The sequence below is a fragment of the Micromesistius poutassou genome, assembly GCF_964030765.1.
Source record: "Micromesistius poutassou genome assembly, chromosome: 12".
NCBI classification, from domain to species: Eukaryota; Metazoa; Chordata; class Actinopteri; order Gadiformes; family Gadidae; genus Micromesistius; species Micromesistius poutassou.
The window spans coordinates 19,051,891-19,069,078 of record NC_140282.1 but is presented as its reverse complement, the minus strand read 5'-3'; the positions used below and the strand labels follow the sequence as shown (position 1 = coordinate 19,069,078).

Below are 17,188 nucleotides of genomic sequence, written 5' to 3'. Positions count from 1 at the left end.
ACGTGCTGAGAGTCACTCCAGTCCGTCGGCAGTGCAGGCGTGATGGGGACACTGCCACGACACCCACATGATGAGCTGTTGAGTTTTATTTTTGTGTGCCTCTCTTTTCCTCTGACCCACTGTAATTATTCTCCCTTGGCTGGAGCCTCCCGGTGTCTGTGTGTGTGCTGTGGGTGATGTGCCGTAACCTATTTTCCTATTTTTTGGAAAGAATAACCCCAAATGAGCGGGGAAAAAAGATAGTGATAAATGTCGTCTTATATTTTCCTTTTGAAAAGAATAAAAAAAAATCAACATGTTCTTCCAGAGACAGAAAATAAGCAAAAAGCCAGCTTCCAAAATCGTGTGTGTGTGTGTGTGTGTGTGTGTGTGTGCATGTGCGTGCGTGCATGCGTGCGTGCGTGCGTGTGTGTGTGCGAGCGTGCGTGCGTGTGTGTGTGCGAGCGTGCGTGCGTGAGTGATTATGTGTATCAGTAGGAAGAACATGCATGCAAGTATTATATGTATGTAGGATTAGTGGTACATATTGTGTGTGTGTGTGTGTGTGTGTGTGTGTGTGTGTGTGTGTGTGTGTGTGTGTGTGTGTGTGTGTGTGTGTGTGTGTGTGTGTGTGTGTGTGTGTGTGTGTGTGTGTGTTTGTGTGTGAGAGAGTGTTCATAGTCTACATACTCATGTATATCTTGCCAATAGCTTAGGAGGGTATGCACTAATGTGTGTGTGTGTGTGTGTGTGTGTGTGTGTGTGTGTGTGTGTGTGTGTGTGTGTGTGTGTGTGTGTGTGTGTGTGTGTGTGTGTGTGTGTGTGTAAAAGTTTTGGGAGCTTACATTGCTAAAGCACTTCTGTTACACTTTTCATAATACAGGTAATGGGAATACATTTATCGTATACATCTTGAAACTCGAGAGAAGAAAGAACTTGAACAGGGTTCATATTCATGTTGAAGTCATTCACTTTGTTGTCTGTGCTGTGCTCAATAAGGCATACATGAGGTTAGGGTAAGGGTAGAATTAGTGTTGTATGGAAAAAAAAGTTACTGAATCTGCTTGCATTGTAGAAAGTGTCCGCTTTCAGATCCATGCTCTTTTGAAATTACATAATTATTATGACTAACTAGTATGTGAATGGCTGGGTGGTAATTGGTCAATAACAATACTTGGCATGGCCATGTTGGGTCGGATTTGCATTTCAACATGATTGCTGATTGGCTCTTGGTCAACGTTCATTACAAGAGAAATACTCTCCAAAAAACTGAAATGTCTGCCATTCCACTATTTGTATAGTAGTGTGTGTGTGTGTGTGTGTGTGTGTGTGTGGGGGGGGGGGGGGGGGGGGGGTGTATGTGTGTGTGTGTGTGTGTGTGTGTGTGTGTGTGTCTGCGAGTATGTATGTGTGTGAGTAAATAGTTGTGAATGTCCGTTTGTGTGGCTGTCTGTAGTAAGTGTTAAGTCTTTGTGTAAATCTGCACTGATATCAGTTTTTGCCAGTTTTATACAGAGCAATATTGTTTATTGTTTTGATTCTGTATGAAACGATACAGGTGTACAAATAGATATGTTGATAATGTTCCTCTTCTTTTCTTTTTTCCTTTGTCACTGAATCAATGTTGACCGCAGTGGAGCGGGAACGCGCCTGTCTAAACAGCAGTGTTGACTTCCTGTTTCGTGGCCTCAGAGAGAAGTTTTCTTTTTCGGGAGAGGGATAAAATGAAGTGTAAAGGCGTAAAAAGACAGAGTGCCACAAGGAGCTCCACAAACAAACTCATGAATCGTGAATTCTATTCTATATTTCATGTTCTCTTGATCTTCAGCATGGCCGGAATTTGTACGTTAATGTGTTTGTTTTTGTGTTTCGTTTTTCGAAGTTCCCTGACACCATGATAGTAAATGTACTTAGTAAACGACTTGTCTAAACATCCTAGCTGATGCAAGCGTCCCCCCCCCCCTCCGCCCCATACTTTTTGGCACAAAGTGTTCTGAGTGCCTTATGACCTGTTGGCAGCCATATGCTCCCTCTCGCTGACTCTGTCACGAAGGACGAGGTGAGACAGAAGGTAATCATTACCTACTTTTTTGCAGCGTTGTTACCGTGAGCTGTGACTCAGGTCCCAACCCAAGCACCAGAGTATCCCATAATAACCACGGGCACAGCGTCAAGTCCTCTCTGCTCCATGCTGGTCCCATCGCTGAAACGCGTGGCCTCCCTCTGTGTGTCCAGCAGATATTGTTACATTCCAAACCTGCCGTGTACAATCCTCGTAGTATATGCCAATTTAACAAAGTCAAAACAACAGGGTTTATTGCTTCTCCTGCCTTTGAAAAACCTGAAGATCATCATAGATCGTCACCACAGGCGTTCAAATTCAACACATTGCATCTAGGGCATTCTCTGCGTAGGGAGCTGCTTAAAACACCAGGAAGGTTAACCAGAGAGTGATGCATCCTAATTCCAATAGTTAAAAAATGGGGAAGTGTACTGTATGTAAAGTATTAACTGGGGGAGTGTATCTGTGTGTCCTTGGTATCTCTCAGTCCCCTCTCTCTCTTTTTCTTTTTGTAGTCACATCAGTGGGGTGCACAATGTTATATATCAACCATTTATTTTTGGAAACATGTACAGTGTATATAGATATATAAATGTGTATATAAAAACGAAGACACTCCAGCACTGTTCTTTTTTCCAGACGTATTCATCGTATTTTCTTCTTACTTTTCTCAACTCAAAAAGTGTAACACAAAAGCAGCCACGCAGTGCTGGTAAAATGTTATGATTTTGGAGGAAGTTTTGTGTCATCGTGTCCTCGAGAATCTTTTGAGCCTCAGCAAATTGCACTCATGTAATTGGGTGGCTGCTGGCTTCTCGTCAGTCTGCATCTGAACACTGAATAGCATCGCTATGACTAACTGCTTTTGTAAACCAAGACATCATTAACTCATCATTATTGTAGAAACTGCCAGTGATTCCCATATTGGCCCTCCTTCCTCTCGGGAATCTGATCTCTGAGGCTCTAATGAGACCCAAGATGTTTAAAGTTAATTCATCTTTAGTTGATGCTGGTTGTCAGCAATATGGAAAGTGAGCTCACATACATGCCCTCCCACACTTTCCTGCTACAACACACACACGCACACACACACACACACACACACACACACACACACACACACACACACACACACACACACACACACACACACACACGCACACAAGGATCACTGGATAAAAAGATGTCTGTGTGTGTATGTGCAGTTGGGATTGCTCTATGTGACACATCCAACAGAATGCAACCCAATCACCCTTGGCGCCAGAAGTCTCTTTAACTCTGCGTCTTACCTTCCACGGGCCTCTGATCTCCACTGCAGCAGCGATACACAAGAGGCTGACAGAGACACACATCAAAGGAACACATTAAAGGATGACATGGATATTCCTGGGGAATATCTGCAGATGACAACAGTGAGCTGTCACCATCAAGAGCAGTGGAGGAGATGGAGGGAGGAGTAGGAGTGTAGATGACGAGATGAACACACGCAAAAACAACACAGCAGCAACACGAGGGGAGTGGATGGCATGCACTGATTCTTCATCTCCATGCAGATGAACTATTGTGCCCTGCGTTGGTGGCCATGGTTAATCCTATATTATTATTATTATTATATATTCCACGTTTTACATATTGATAACCCAAAGCCATTATGAATTATGTATGTTCTTTACAGGTTTACATTGGGAGTGGTGGGATTTGCTATTATTAGAAACAGCAAGTTACGAAAATCTAAATGATACATAGACACATTCTATTTTAAAATGTATACAAACTAATTGACCGGTATATAAATGCATATTGGGAATCAGAAATAGGAATAGGCCTACGTTGATTTCACCTCATTCCGTTTTTGCAGTTAAAATTTGCAAGGACAAAAAGTGTTTGTCCTTGATAATATTAAGTTGCATGGATTTTTTTTGGCCAATCAAAACAAATGACATAGTTGATTACTTGATGTTCTTCACTGTGCGTCGGACAGATGGCACGGGAGAAACAGGCACTCAGAGGGGAACCCTCCTGACGTCACTTCAATCTATTCTGGTCCAAGCGGAGCAGATTCAGGTAAAAAGCTGACCCAGCCCTTCTCAGTGTGATATAATTACGCAGAACCATGCGCATATGACCATCTCGGTCTCCAAAGGCAGAGCGGCATCCCTCTGTGCCTCGTATCTCTGTGTCATGGCGAATATTCATGCTTTTTTTTGCGTTAGGATTCCATGCACATCTTCTGGCCAGAGGGGGCTCGTTCGCCCTCACTCTGCTGCATTCCAACCGTCATGGGAAAACAACCCGGCAGCGGTCAACTGCCAGGAAGCAAAGGGAGGCTTATAACCGTGTTCATGCAAAGGGTGGTGATGACCAAATTGATTTGAACGATACCACACATGCTGTTGCTAAAAATCACTTACCCTGCTCCATAGACTTCATCTCAGGGGGAATACATTTAGAGCATATCATGTATCAAACAAAATACCCTATAAGCCATCTTGTATTTCCAAGAGGCTCCGAATAGACGTCGTTATTTTATGTGATTTTAATGTGAATTACGTGAGAAGCGTTCCATCTGCTGTTGGAAGATTATCGTTATTGTATTGGCGATCAGCAGGTGCGAAGCAAATAGCATGTGGGCGGCAGACTGCGGTGCAGCCAGGAGTAGCACTGTGCTTCCACCTCATGCTCAGGAGCCTGCACTGCACCCAGTCCCCCTTAGGTAACAAACGATACGTCACCCAACGGTATAGCACCTTCACAGGATATGGGAGACAGTAACTATGGCAACCAAGTCAAATCAACATTCACCATGGTTTAATAAGCTAAACAAGAGAGGCCATAGAAGTTCGGTATCAATACTCAAAGTATCAAACAAGCCGCAATTGTAGAAGTTTAACCCTCCAATCTTTGAACACACAAAGCATCCTTAATCCCAGCATGTCTAACGTATACATCATCATCTTATTACAAACAAAGGCTCACACACTGACATTATTCAACCAAACTGTATTTTTATGGAAAGCAGTCGATAACTGGTATTATGGCTGTGGTTCGCACAGCTGGAGAAGGAGCAGCTCGTTTCTGAATTATTCTGACGGAGCAGAGTCTCTGTTGCAGTGTCCAGAAGGCACTGAAGCTTCATAGGATCTACTTGTCCAGGTACTCCAGGTTTGGGGCGTCCAACCGCTGTTCCTGGTCGCGATTCTTTGTGTACTCCTTCAACATATCCATGATTTCTCCTTCGTAGGGTTCCGGTGTTGGCAGGGCTTCTGCCAGTAACAAAACACAAATATACTTTTTAGATTGGGAGAACAGTCACTGTATTACATATTAGAAATGTATATTATGTACACATATTCAAGGAAAACCAAACAACCTGTTTTAGCTTATCTTGGAATTTAAAAAAAGTTTCTTGCCCACTTCTGGTAGACATTATCTTGTTTAAAGGGGTGGTTCGGAATTTTGGACATCGGACCTCATTTCCAAGTGAGCCAGTGTGTTATTTATCATTGGAGAGAATTGTCAACATGTTTCGTAACTTTTCTCATAATTTTCTTTTTTTACCTATACCGATAACCGATAACTTTCAGCGTAGCGTATGTGTGTGTGTGCGGGAATGGCAGTGTGTGTGTGTGTGTGTGTGTGTGGGGACGAGCGAGGAGAGAGAGCGGTAGCGTGTGTCAGTTTAGTGAATTAATGAACCAGTCCGGTAGTGTCTGTGCAGACGTGTACTGTAAAGTTAGTGAAACTAAGAATAAAGTACCCAGCCGGTCAATAATCGGCGGCCGCTTCATTCCGACCTATAAGCCGGTCAAAGGAAGGGTGGTACCCCCGAGAGAACATCAACCCTGGAGGGAACGTCTCCCCTGTGCTCCTCGACTACGGTCTGGGAGCCGACAGCAGGAAAGGTGTAACATAATAATAAAAAATAACATTTTCTATATCCGCGTGCAGCTGTGAACTCATGTATTGTAATTGATTGTATGATGTGTACTTTTAGGGTTACGATAAGACCTATCATTTAGCGTTATCATAGTGGGAGCGAGGCACTGAAATTATATAGGCTATGTTATCGGGGCTATTCATCAGGATATCGGACTTATCGGAATGACGTAATAATTTCTGTTATCGGCCCGATAATTATCGTGCACCCCTAATCGCAATTATCACATTACATTTTGAGGGACTACTTTCTCAGCAGCGGTGGAATTTCACTTTGCTCCGGTGTAGCAACCAATTCACTACAGCAGAAGGTAAACAGAGAAGCGCACTCCAGGTTATATCAGTCCGCCGCTGCCGTATCCATGTTTTCTTTGATTAAAGAATAGTGGACCTCCCCTCTGACTGACAATGAAAGTAAGTTGCCAGCCACGGTTACCAGAAAAGTAGGCACATGTATAATAGCCTTTTATGGAGAAAAAAATTGCCACTCTTGTGGTACCCTGATTGGTTTTCCATTCAGCAATGTGGCACTTCTCCTATAACACGTACCTGTAGCCCAGTAGTAGATATCCCAGTCATTGGTAGGCTCATTGATCAGCCTGTCATACTGCCGAAGCTGTGTTTCACTCATGGTGTCCAGGTAGCGCTTTGCAAAATTGCTACAAAAGAAGATTCGATTTAGAAACATTGTATACTTTTACAAGGAACTCCGTTGCACATAGGCCTACATGGGTCAGGGTGTTCAGTAGAGAGGGTACCGTGTTCGCTCCCACATATCCAGTCTACCAATCCGTTTGCAGTGGTAGGCAGTGAAAGTGTTCCTCCCAACCCTCCCTGCTCCTAAAAGGGCCCCGGTTTGACCACTAGGTGTGAGAGTGATCAGCCATTTCAAAATACGCACTGCCGGATAGATCAGCCTACCAGCTGGACTGTAGCAACTGGTAGGATTTTCTATCCATCATGCATTTCAGTGGATAATCCCACTTTTGATGTCATTATTGTCTCACGGCCACGCAGATTTTGAAACGGCTTGCAATGGCTAATTCGACATCACACCTGGTGGTAAAACAGGGGCACTTCATTGATATATTTGTCTTCACGTAATCTTCATGTAAAAACGATATATATACTATTATATTTGTTGTGATATTTTAGTCCAGGAAAGGCCGCCGAGACAGGGTCGCTTTTAACTCACTTTATTTGGTTAAGGTTATTGGTCTATTGTCTATCGTCTATGAAACAAAAGGAGAGGAATGGTATATAACACGCGCGGAGCGTCTCTAAGCTTTACATCTAATCGATACGCCGCCCAAGAGATTCTGATTCTAAAATGGCGGAGTCCGAGTTAAATAGGCAGGTAGAGGTGGGCGTGTTCTGTGGCTTTAAAAGCCCGCCCCCTTTCATCTATGTACGATCAGCTGCTGCCTGGTTGTGCAGCAGTCTTACGGCTTATGTTATGTTTACTCAGTATCGTGGCTATGGGAGAATATTATGGCTGAAGTATGTTACACATTATAATATCATCGTTCCATTAGTGACACACACAGACCTGAGCAGTATGCAGTTCTCCAACATGCCCCGCTTGCGGCTCTCGTAGAGGAGACGGCGTCTCTTGACGCTGACGGACTCCCCCGTCCGCTCCTCCCAGGGGGGCAGAGGGATGTCGACGAGGTCACCCTTCGTGTCCTCGGGCGCCTCGCCTCGATAGCCACGGGCCGACGTCAGCCCCGCTACAGCAGGTCTCCACGAGAGGCACACCCTGGTCACCAGCTGGAAGGTACACCAACACAGAGACAAATACAATCACCAAAACAAAAAGAAGAGCACGAGTGTAATTATTCATAACATTGAAAAAGGCATGGAGAAAATATAAATAGATAATAATATAATAATAATAATATTATAATAGATTATAGTAATATATAATAATAGATAAATAATGATCACCGCATCATTCTGAGCGTTTCTGATTGCACTCTCTAAGTGCATGCGGCACTTTCAGATATAATTAAACTGATATGATAAGCAATTTGCGGTGATTGTAGCGTTGTTCACCCATAGTGTATTTTCTCAATGTGACATAACTCATATCAACTATGCAAGAATGTCGCCCTCTTGTGTTTGTGTGACAGGCAAAACTCGACCCCTATAGTTAAAACGATAATATTTTACCTAAATATAACTATGAGGCTAGACTATAACAAACTGACTACACTTTAATGACATAAACTGCATCTTTAAAGTTAAAAGTTATATTGTTGAGGAAGTTCAGATGCTCTAGCTTACGTTAGCTGAACACTGAGCACAGTTTTGTCTTTGGTACATCTCAAAAAACCACCCCACCAGGACCAAGACCCCTGAACGAAAAGCGAATTACTCACGGTTTTTACTGCACCAGAAGATAACATTTTTATGCGTCGTTCTTAATTTGTGCTAACTGGCAAAGGACGCCTCAAACGAAGTCTGAGAGTAAGATCACATAACATACACAATGTCAAGCAGTGAATATTACACAAGTGGACGTCACGACGTCACGACGTCATGACGTAAAGTGGTACCTACACCGACGCCATATTGGTAAGGTCATTCTAGCCCAGGGTTTCCTGTGGTAACGTTATCGTTGCATAGTTTAGTCATTCAAAAGTGTGTCACCTCATGCTTTCAATCATATGTTTCCATTGTAATGTTTTCCACGGATGTTTTGTATTCGTTTGTGTTCATTTGTGTGCTACATAAACGCATATGAAGAATAAACAGCGTTTCTGACTTTTGCTTTGCACTGTTTCCTACTGGTCACGACCTTCTTACAGTACGCTGCTATCCACTACTTGTGTGTAAAATGGGAAGCTGGCACTCTTTGCTCAGCGGCCTCATCATGTGTATTTATCTACTTTTTAATATATATATATATATATATATATATTATATATATATATATATATATAAATATATATTATTATATATTCGTGTATATATATATATATATATAACTTAATGTGTATTTTTTCCACTGGTTAATTATTTTATAGATAGATAGATAGATAAAAAAAATAAGTAACCAGAGTAAAATTGTCAATGGACTCCATGCTGCTTTCTACTGTTTACCTGACCCCGTTTTCCGGCGCGTTCGTGACGTCGGAGGTTACGCGCCAGGAATAAAAAAAACTAAAAGACAATCGCCTATTTTAGAGCGATTTCCCGCGTTTAAAAAAAAAACGCACATACGCGCTAATTTAGTTTTTAAAATGAAATACGTATCAAATGACTGAGTTATTGCAAGTTATAATTATGGTTTTTTATTAGCTAGTATTCCTAAGTTATACACCCTGCATCGTTTTGATTTGATTTTAAGGAGTGCGCTATACAGACACACGGAACCTAATGTATGGGTAGTGTGTTTCTTTCCGGTCCAATTTGGTAAATGCACTGTTTTAGGAGCCATCCGTAAACAGGCAAATTCGCGTTATGTCTTGTGTGCGCTGTGTTTTTCGTCTCTTAATGTTCATAGCTCGCAAAACACGTGCGTAATCCTATACCATGGATGTTAATTAGATGTAGGTTTTGAATGTGAGTTTGCCTTGTTGTAATATTGCGTGCTGGACTTTCCCTCCCTGGGGTCGATTAGCATGTTATAGTTGAGTTTTAGACGATAGACATATGGTTGTAATACTGACTCAACACATATTGTTATCAAATATAATCCTACAAATTGCACAGTCGAACAAAGTTCAAAGGGAATACATACAAATAACTGGCTGCAGCCTTATATTACATTGATGAATTTAGGCCTACGCGATGGCTTCCGCAGAACCTGCGAACGACACATCTCAGAACGAGCTCCTAAACCTCTACGATGACATGAACGAACATTTCGAGGTTAGTGTACAGACGACTTGTTGACATTGTGGCAAAGAGTCATCCATAGTTTGAGTATGTATTATATAAAATAGATTTATTTATTTTGAACACATAGTGTGTATAAAATGGTAATATGTTTTACATACTGCACTATAATGAAATGCATGGTGATATGTTTTACATACTGTACTATAATGAAATGCATGGTGATATGTTTTACATACTGTACTATAGTGAAATGCATGGTGATATGTTTTACATACTGTACTATAGTGAAATGCATGTAAACACATCCAACCCTAGATTCCCGTTCTCAGATTTAAGCATCACCACTGGATAACTGTTGATACTTTCTTCATTCTAGGGGAATGACTTTGACAAAACAACAGAGGCAAGTGAACTTTACGACGCTGTTCTGACTGGTTTAGTCAATCAAGACAAGTCGGTGGTGCCTAATCAAATGCAAAAACGTCCCACTATAAATACACCACTTGAAGTGGGGAGAAAACTACCTTCAATAGACAGAGGAGAACAATCCACAAGTAAACATTCCTTATATGTTGGGAATTTCTCCTGGGTAAGTGACATGAGAAGTCTTTCTTTTGTTGAGTATTGATGATGTATGAGTTATGCATACATTTCAGGATTAGGTGAACATGTGCAAAACAAATTGCAAAGTCATGTTAGTTTTTGTATTCTGCTTCTTCCAGTGGATATCTGACAAAGATCTCATGCACATGGCACAATCTTTGGGAGTGATGGACATAATAGAGATCAAATTTGCAGAGAACAAGATCAATGGACAGTCAAGAGGGTAAGGTTTGAGGTGCATTCCTCATTAGTTTGAGATATAAAAACCACCCTCTGCGATTTGTGCCAAATCCCCCATTACAATTGCGTCAGATGCTCTGACACAAACCAGTTCACACTGCTGATATTTTCTCTGCAGTCTTCTAAAACCATGTAGTGTTGTTGCAAATCTTTGATCTGATCTGGGCTTCTCGAGGTCTTAAGGACATTCGTTATGTGTTTTACTCGGTATACAGGTACGCCGAAGTGGTGGTGGCCTCAGAGGCGTCGTTGAGGACGTTGTTGGATAAAGTACCACAATGTAAAATAAGTGGGGAGAATCTGAGCTGCCGCTCAGCAACATACCAAAACCTTGCCTTTTTTGAGACGCTGGCAAACAAGCGTAAGTATTTTACATCACTGTGTACAAATATCTATCTATCTATCTATCTATCTATCTATCTATCTATCTATCTATCTATCTATCTATCTATCTATCTATCTATCTATCTATCTATCTATCTATCTATCTATCTATCTAATATCATTTCCTTGTAATCAGATTCAGCATGTCTTTATTATTATCGTTCTGTGTCCTCTGTAGGTATGCCGATGCGTGTTAAGGATCCCAAAGAATTGGACTCGCCACCGCCCAACTCTGCAAACCTCAACCCTCCCCCGATGCCATTGATCTATCCCCTTATACCCCCTCCAAACTACCCTCCTTCAAACCCATTCCTCAATCATCCACCACCTCAACCCTTGCACATTCCTTTAAACGTCCCCCAGCCTATGGTCCCTCCTTTCCCCCCGCCACCTTTTCATTATGGTCAGCCACCCCCAAGTCTTCATATAAATCCAGCTTTCTTGCCACCACACAACAGCAGTGCTTACCAGCCAAAAAAGTAAGATCATTTTGTGGTGTACAAAAATAAATGTTATCGTTTGTAGCCATCCACAAAACCGGTTTCTAAGATAAGAGAAACCTGATAACTCAAATTCAAATTAGAAAACTTGTCCTACATTTTTTTTTAGCAGCCATTTAATATGTATTTGAAAGCATAATAGCATGTTGTATATAAATGTGTAACTGGGCTGATTCTAACTTGATTTCAGGAACTCCACTCAAAAATCAGATGATGATTTTGAAGAGCTTATGAATAGAAATAGAACCATTACCAGTACAGCCATCAGCAAGGCTGTGTCAGATGCAACAACAGGTAAATGTATACCTCAAACTCAACACAGAACATTTAAATCACAAATTAGACTAGGTAAAAACCTGATCCTTTCACTTCACAAACAGTTCTAAAAGGCATTAACTAATTTATAAAAACTGTCTGCCCTTCTCACAGGGGACATGCACATGGCAACCGAGACTCTTTTGACTGCTATTGCGGTCATCAAACAATCCAGAGTATATGAAGATGATTGCTGCCAGGCCCTGGTCACATCACTCAAAGACTGTTTAGTATCCATCCGGGGCAACTATGACTCAAGGTTTGAATGCTACTTTGCTTAGTCTTAAAGCTTATCTCACCTATCCTTTAAATTTGTAGTCAACATTCATGTATGTATCATGTATGATTCTCCCCAGGAAAGACCGGGAGAGGGATCGTGTCAAAGAGCGGGATCGTAACAGAGACCGCGAAAGGGAGGACTCTCACGGAAAGTCCCGCAGGTACAAAGAACGTTCCTGGAGCGGGGGGAGGGACCGGAATCACGAGCGGGACACACGCGAACGAGACACACGCGAGCGGAACACGCGCGAACGGAACACGCGTGAACGAGACACGCGTGATAGGAACACTCACGAACGGGACACTCGTGAACGGGACCCGCGGGACACTCGCGAACGGGACCCGCGGGACACTCGCGAACGGGACCCACGTGACGCACGTGAACGGGACCCTCGTGAACGGGACAGGCATAGGGATCCAAGGGACCGATACCGCTAGAGTGGTAAGCCTGCATTAGCTCTCTGGTGCAACTTGCACCACCTGATAGTTTTTCAAAGCCCCCCCAGTGTATATGTTTGTACAGCGATACTGTAGTACTAGCGCAACCCGACAGCCTAAGTAATAAGCTGTTATTCAATACTGAAATTGTATATTATTATTTTTATTGCAGTTGTGGCACAGATGGTCCGCACGTGTATATCTCATGCATACTTAAAAATTGATCACTAATTTCTCTTGTGCGTTCATGTTTTTTCTGTGAGCTTCAGAATAGGCATTGTATGTGTATTTGATATTGTCACGGTGATTTATGACTCTTAGAGTTTAACATAAGTATCTAAAGATCTGACAACGCATAGATTGATACTTGAACATTTCATGAAGTTCATGTGTTTCAAAAAGATTTATTGAGTGAAACATCTTGGCCACAACAGTTTTTAAATGTGTTCTGCAATCATACTTTTTTACCTTGTGAGCATTTTCTTTTATATAAGTCGCCAGCATCCTCTGAACATACTGTACAATACAGTAAGAAAATGACATTTAAGTGCATTGCATTGAGATTAGAAGATTTAATTGGTACAACTTTAGAATGTAGTTATATGGTCTATTTTGAGAAATTTAAGGTTGTCACACGTGGACACCTGTTGCGTGTTGTCCCTCAACGTTTTGGCGATGCTATTGTTGAAAGCTATACCTTCCCCCCCCACCCCCCAGAACTTTCCATCCCCGGACAAGACTTAGTTTCTGCATCAAGCCCAGGGGCTTCTGGGATTATCAAGCAGGGACTGATGGTGAGATTGACCTGCTGAACAATTTTAATATCACTCTCAAAAGCCCTACATGCCTTTTCTTGTTTGCATGTCTGTTCACTTTTCATTTTTGGTCATCTGTTTTTTGTAAAATGACCAATAGATTTTTAGGCTTTGGCTGAAATTCAGTTTCTTGTACTTACATGTAAATGATCCATTTCTTTAATATTTTGTATAAAATTTGGGCTGAATACAATGGACCAGAAAATGTTCCTTAACCATGTGTGGTTTTATTCATTTTATAAGGTGTTCATGTTATATTTGCTGCTCAAGGTTATAACATTAACTGGCAATATGTCTCTCACTGTTCGCCTCATATGGTTGAAATTGTGCACACTTCATCTTTGCACATTGTCCCCTTAACTGAACTAACAGGAGCTTTGATGGCTGCCACCAGCCAATCAGCTTTCAGAATTGTTTGAACAGGGTTCGCAATGGTTGATCATGAACACAAAACTAGTCAAATGTATGATGTATCAGCCATTGGGGGCACTATATATATATATATATATAATATAATTGCTACTCACGTGCCTTTAAAGAAAAATGATAGGCTCAGTCCATCCAATCTTTAACCTTTTGAAAATCCTCAAAGTTTCTTGCCACGTTGCATCATGAGATTCAACATTTTTTTTTTATAACATTCTTTCTTTACATTCTTAACAATCATGCAAATCAGGTTCACTGTTCACCTGCTCTTCACAAACATTGGTTCAAATGTTTGAAGAAATGTCTTGAGGTTCAAATGTCATGAATTCTGATGTGAAAGTAATTAATTATTTGGATGATTTGATGGATAGCCCTGTCACACTCATTCAATAATGTATGTAATGGCTGGTAAAATAAATGCTTAGGTGAAATAATTGTATAAATACAGCAATGTATAATATCAGTAAATAATCAAAATATTTACATTAATCTACAACCTTACCTGTAGCAATGGTTGTTTTGCAGTTGGAAATTTATGCTAACTAATCTACTTAATAATAATTTTTTCGTAGTATGCAAACTTGACACAGTAAGAACAAATAACAAAAAAGAACAGTACAAACTAAAGTACAGAGTATTGTCCAAGGTTTATGACAAAGTTAAAGATTCCAAATAATATTGAAAAATACTGAAGAGGTTTGTGAATTTAGATTTATGTATTTAGAATAATATGTTGGTGTTTGTTACGACCCTCTAGTCTAGGTGGTGGAGGGCCTAACATAAAGCCCACTCAAACATAGGAGGCTTGGGTTCAACGGTTAACAAAGGGATTTATTTATAGACAGGGTGAGCACGGGCCAAAACAACAAACATAAGTCTCACCTTAAACAAGTCTTTCTAATTAAAACCAAGAAGACAAAGGGTAAGCCTAGCTTCCTCACTTAAACAAAAAACAGGAGAAAAATGGGACACCAAATAAAAAGGCCTCTCACCCCTACCAGCACCTGAGCAAGAAATCAAAGTCAATCAAAAGAAAATGGCCGACCAATGGCCACAGATGCAACAGACAGCACAAAACCAACAGGCAGTAGAACGGTGAGAAAGACACTATTTAGACACCAATACAAGACACAAGCATGTGTCAATAAGACAAGGGACCGAAGACACATGCATCCAGCTTGCTGGTGTGTTTGGTCCTCTGGCATTCGGCCTCAAACAGGTGGCACTGATGAGCCTTTAACTGATGGCTTGGCCCTCGTTGTCATTCCTCCAATCAGTGCAGTGGAGTCCCGAACGGCCATTTTGTATTCCTAAAAACAGGAAAGGGAGAAGGAGAAAGCAGAGAAATCCAAAACCCCACAAATACCTAGGAACGTAACAGTGTTTGATCATTGGATCTTTGAAATAAGATAATATGGCAATAGGTATTTTACATCAGAATGCATAATGGGTTTTCTTGTTGGCGTTAAACTGTCTTTACCAGTACTCCAGAGTTGTAGTACTGTAAATCATAAATCAACGTAAATATACCGTAACCTATGCTAATTAAAACAACGTTTTTCATTAGTCTTGCATGAGGAACATTTTGGCAGTTTCAAACAACAATGTCCTCTCATAATGGCAAAGTAATTTCATGATTAATTACTAATCAATGACCAAAATAATAATTACAGCGCAATAAATAACATTCCAATGCTCCTATGCTTTCAAAATGAAGGAGGTCATTGAAATGTGATGTAAAAGCTCTAGTTCTGTCAATGGTTACAGAAACTTGGGAATTATTTGGAATACATTAAGATATATATTTATTAAGGATATTGTTAATAATTGTTGTGATTTATATATTATTTGTCTGTGTCAGGAGAAAATAGCCTATTTTAATCTCTTTTCAATAGTTTAAATGTTTAATTGTGTTCTCCTGTTCCTAAGAACAAAGTAAAAATACCTTAATTTCAGTCCATGCTTTGAAATAAAAGACAGTACCGAAAAATATCATTATAGCATTAGTTCCTTCGAGTTTCACTTCTTTGATGAAAGGCTTTTGTACTCACATTGTCTGTCCAACCTGATACAAATAAAACAAATTGCCTTGACATTTAAGTATTCTCCCTTTGCAAGGCACACCTGAAGAAAGATTCAAATGTAATACCCTGTTTAAATTAAGGTTAACTCCTTAGCCATGGGATCCTCCTGACCTAGTGGCCATAGACTCAGGGGGAGGGAGATGTCCCTCTTCCTGCAAAATGAACATCATAGCAATGAAAGCAATTGATTCATGTTTCGGTAGAGTGCACTTGAAGATGTTATTGGTTGAATGTGCAGACCACCAGCATTAGCAAGTAATTAAAGATAAATAAATTACAGCCAAGTGTCGACTTGTCACTAACCATCTGTGCTAACATATGCAAATTGAAAAGCGAGGTAAAAAAGTTGAAAAAGACTAAAGTGCACCCACAAAGCCTTCTCTGAGCAAGGTCTTTATTTGCTCCCAAGACCATTTATCACTGTGAAATAATTAGGCTACAATTGTCTTACATTTTATTAACACATCGAAGCAACACATTCATTTCATGGAATACACACTTGTAATTAGTTAGATCTACTCATGGCTTAATGATGGGACAGTGATAAGCACACATTCACACAGTCTGCAATTTTTTGGAAAGGAAAGCATTGAAGCACCGTTCCTTAGTATTAACAGAATTCAAACTCTCATGGCTGCCACTTAGATACTTCCGTATCATCTCAGTTAGTTAGGAGCTTTGTCAGCAAAAAAGGCAATCTGACCACAGCAATAGTCAAAGGGCAGCGCACATTTTGAAACAACTTGTGATGGGTGTTAATGGGCCCCTTCAATAGGGGCCCATTAAAGATGAAGTATAATTGCATGAAAATAATTCTGTCCTTTTAATTGTTTTTCACGGTCTATTGCTTTAAATGTTACTGCTGCAAGGAATGGTGGGACGGCATTATCTCCTTTCCTTTCGTAAAGGATGTACCCTATGGTAAATAAGAAAGGAACCTTTGAAGCACCTTTCCTTAGCATTAAGAGAAACCGACCAGCTCTCATCATGGCTGCCGCTTAGAGACCTCCGGGTCATTCCAGTCACTTATGAACTTACCTAAGCAAAAAGACTATTTGAGTGACAGGGCAGGGCAGATTTGAAAACAGCCTGATGGTTGATCGCACTCACACCCCTGGTGGTAAAAAAAAAAAAAGGGTGCCTATTAAAGAGTGGATCACCAATTGAAATGTGAATTGGGCGTGAATGCTTTGGCTTGAATCAGCCGTGCGTAGTGGAGACTGGTGGTGTTGTACATGGAAGATCCCAGGAGCCATTGTCTCTCACGCAAAATGTTCTAAT

The 17,188-nt window shown here is 40.9% G+C and overlaps 2 protein-coding genes across 3 annotated transcripts; one reads left to right on the top strand and one right to left on the bottom strand.

The window, feature by feature from the left end:
• Nucleotides 1-4,827: 4,827 nt before the first annotated feature.
• On the bottom strand, nt 4,828-8,483 carry sdhaf2 (succinate dehydrogenase complex assembly factor 2). Its single transcript, XM_084475747.1, has 4 exons — nt 8,359-8,483; nt 7,527-7,747; nt 6,527-6,636; nt 4,828-5,304 (listed from the first exon to the last, which is right to left on the bottom strand). Exons 1-4 carry the CDS (start codon nt 8,383-8,385, stop codon nt 5,183-5,185), a joined length of 480 nt encoding a protein of 159 aa, XP_084331873.1. The 5' UTR covers nt 8,386-8,483; the 3' UTR covers nt 4,828-5,182.
• Nucleotides 8,484-9,432: 949 nt separating this feature from the next.
• LOC311356037 (cleavage and polyadenylation specificity factor subunit 7-like) lies at nt 9,433-13,796 on the top strand. 2 transcript variants are annotated; one of them, XM_084475822.1, is made up of 9 exons: nt 9,433-9,544; nt 9,764-9,853; nt 10,200-10,412; nt 10,546-10,649; nt 10,882-11,027; nt 11,229-11,529; nt 11,741-11,844; nt 11,980-12,124; nt 12,222-13,291. In XM_084475822.1, the coding sequence occupies exons 2-9, from the start codon at nt 9,773-9,775 to the stop codon at nt 12,580-12,582; spliced, it is 1,455 nt and encodes a 484-aa protein (XP_084331948.1). In that variant the 5' UTR covers nt 9,433-9,544; nt 9,764-9,772; the 3' UTR covers nt 12,583-13,291. The 2 variants fall into 2 exon arrangements, with proteins under 2 accessions (XP_084331948.1, XP_084331947.1); XM_084475821.1 differs by adding an exon at nt 13,300-13,796 and having other exon boundaries at nt 9,435-9,853; nt 12,222-12,586.
• The last annotated feature ends 3,392 nt before the right edge of the window (nt 13,797-17,188 follow it).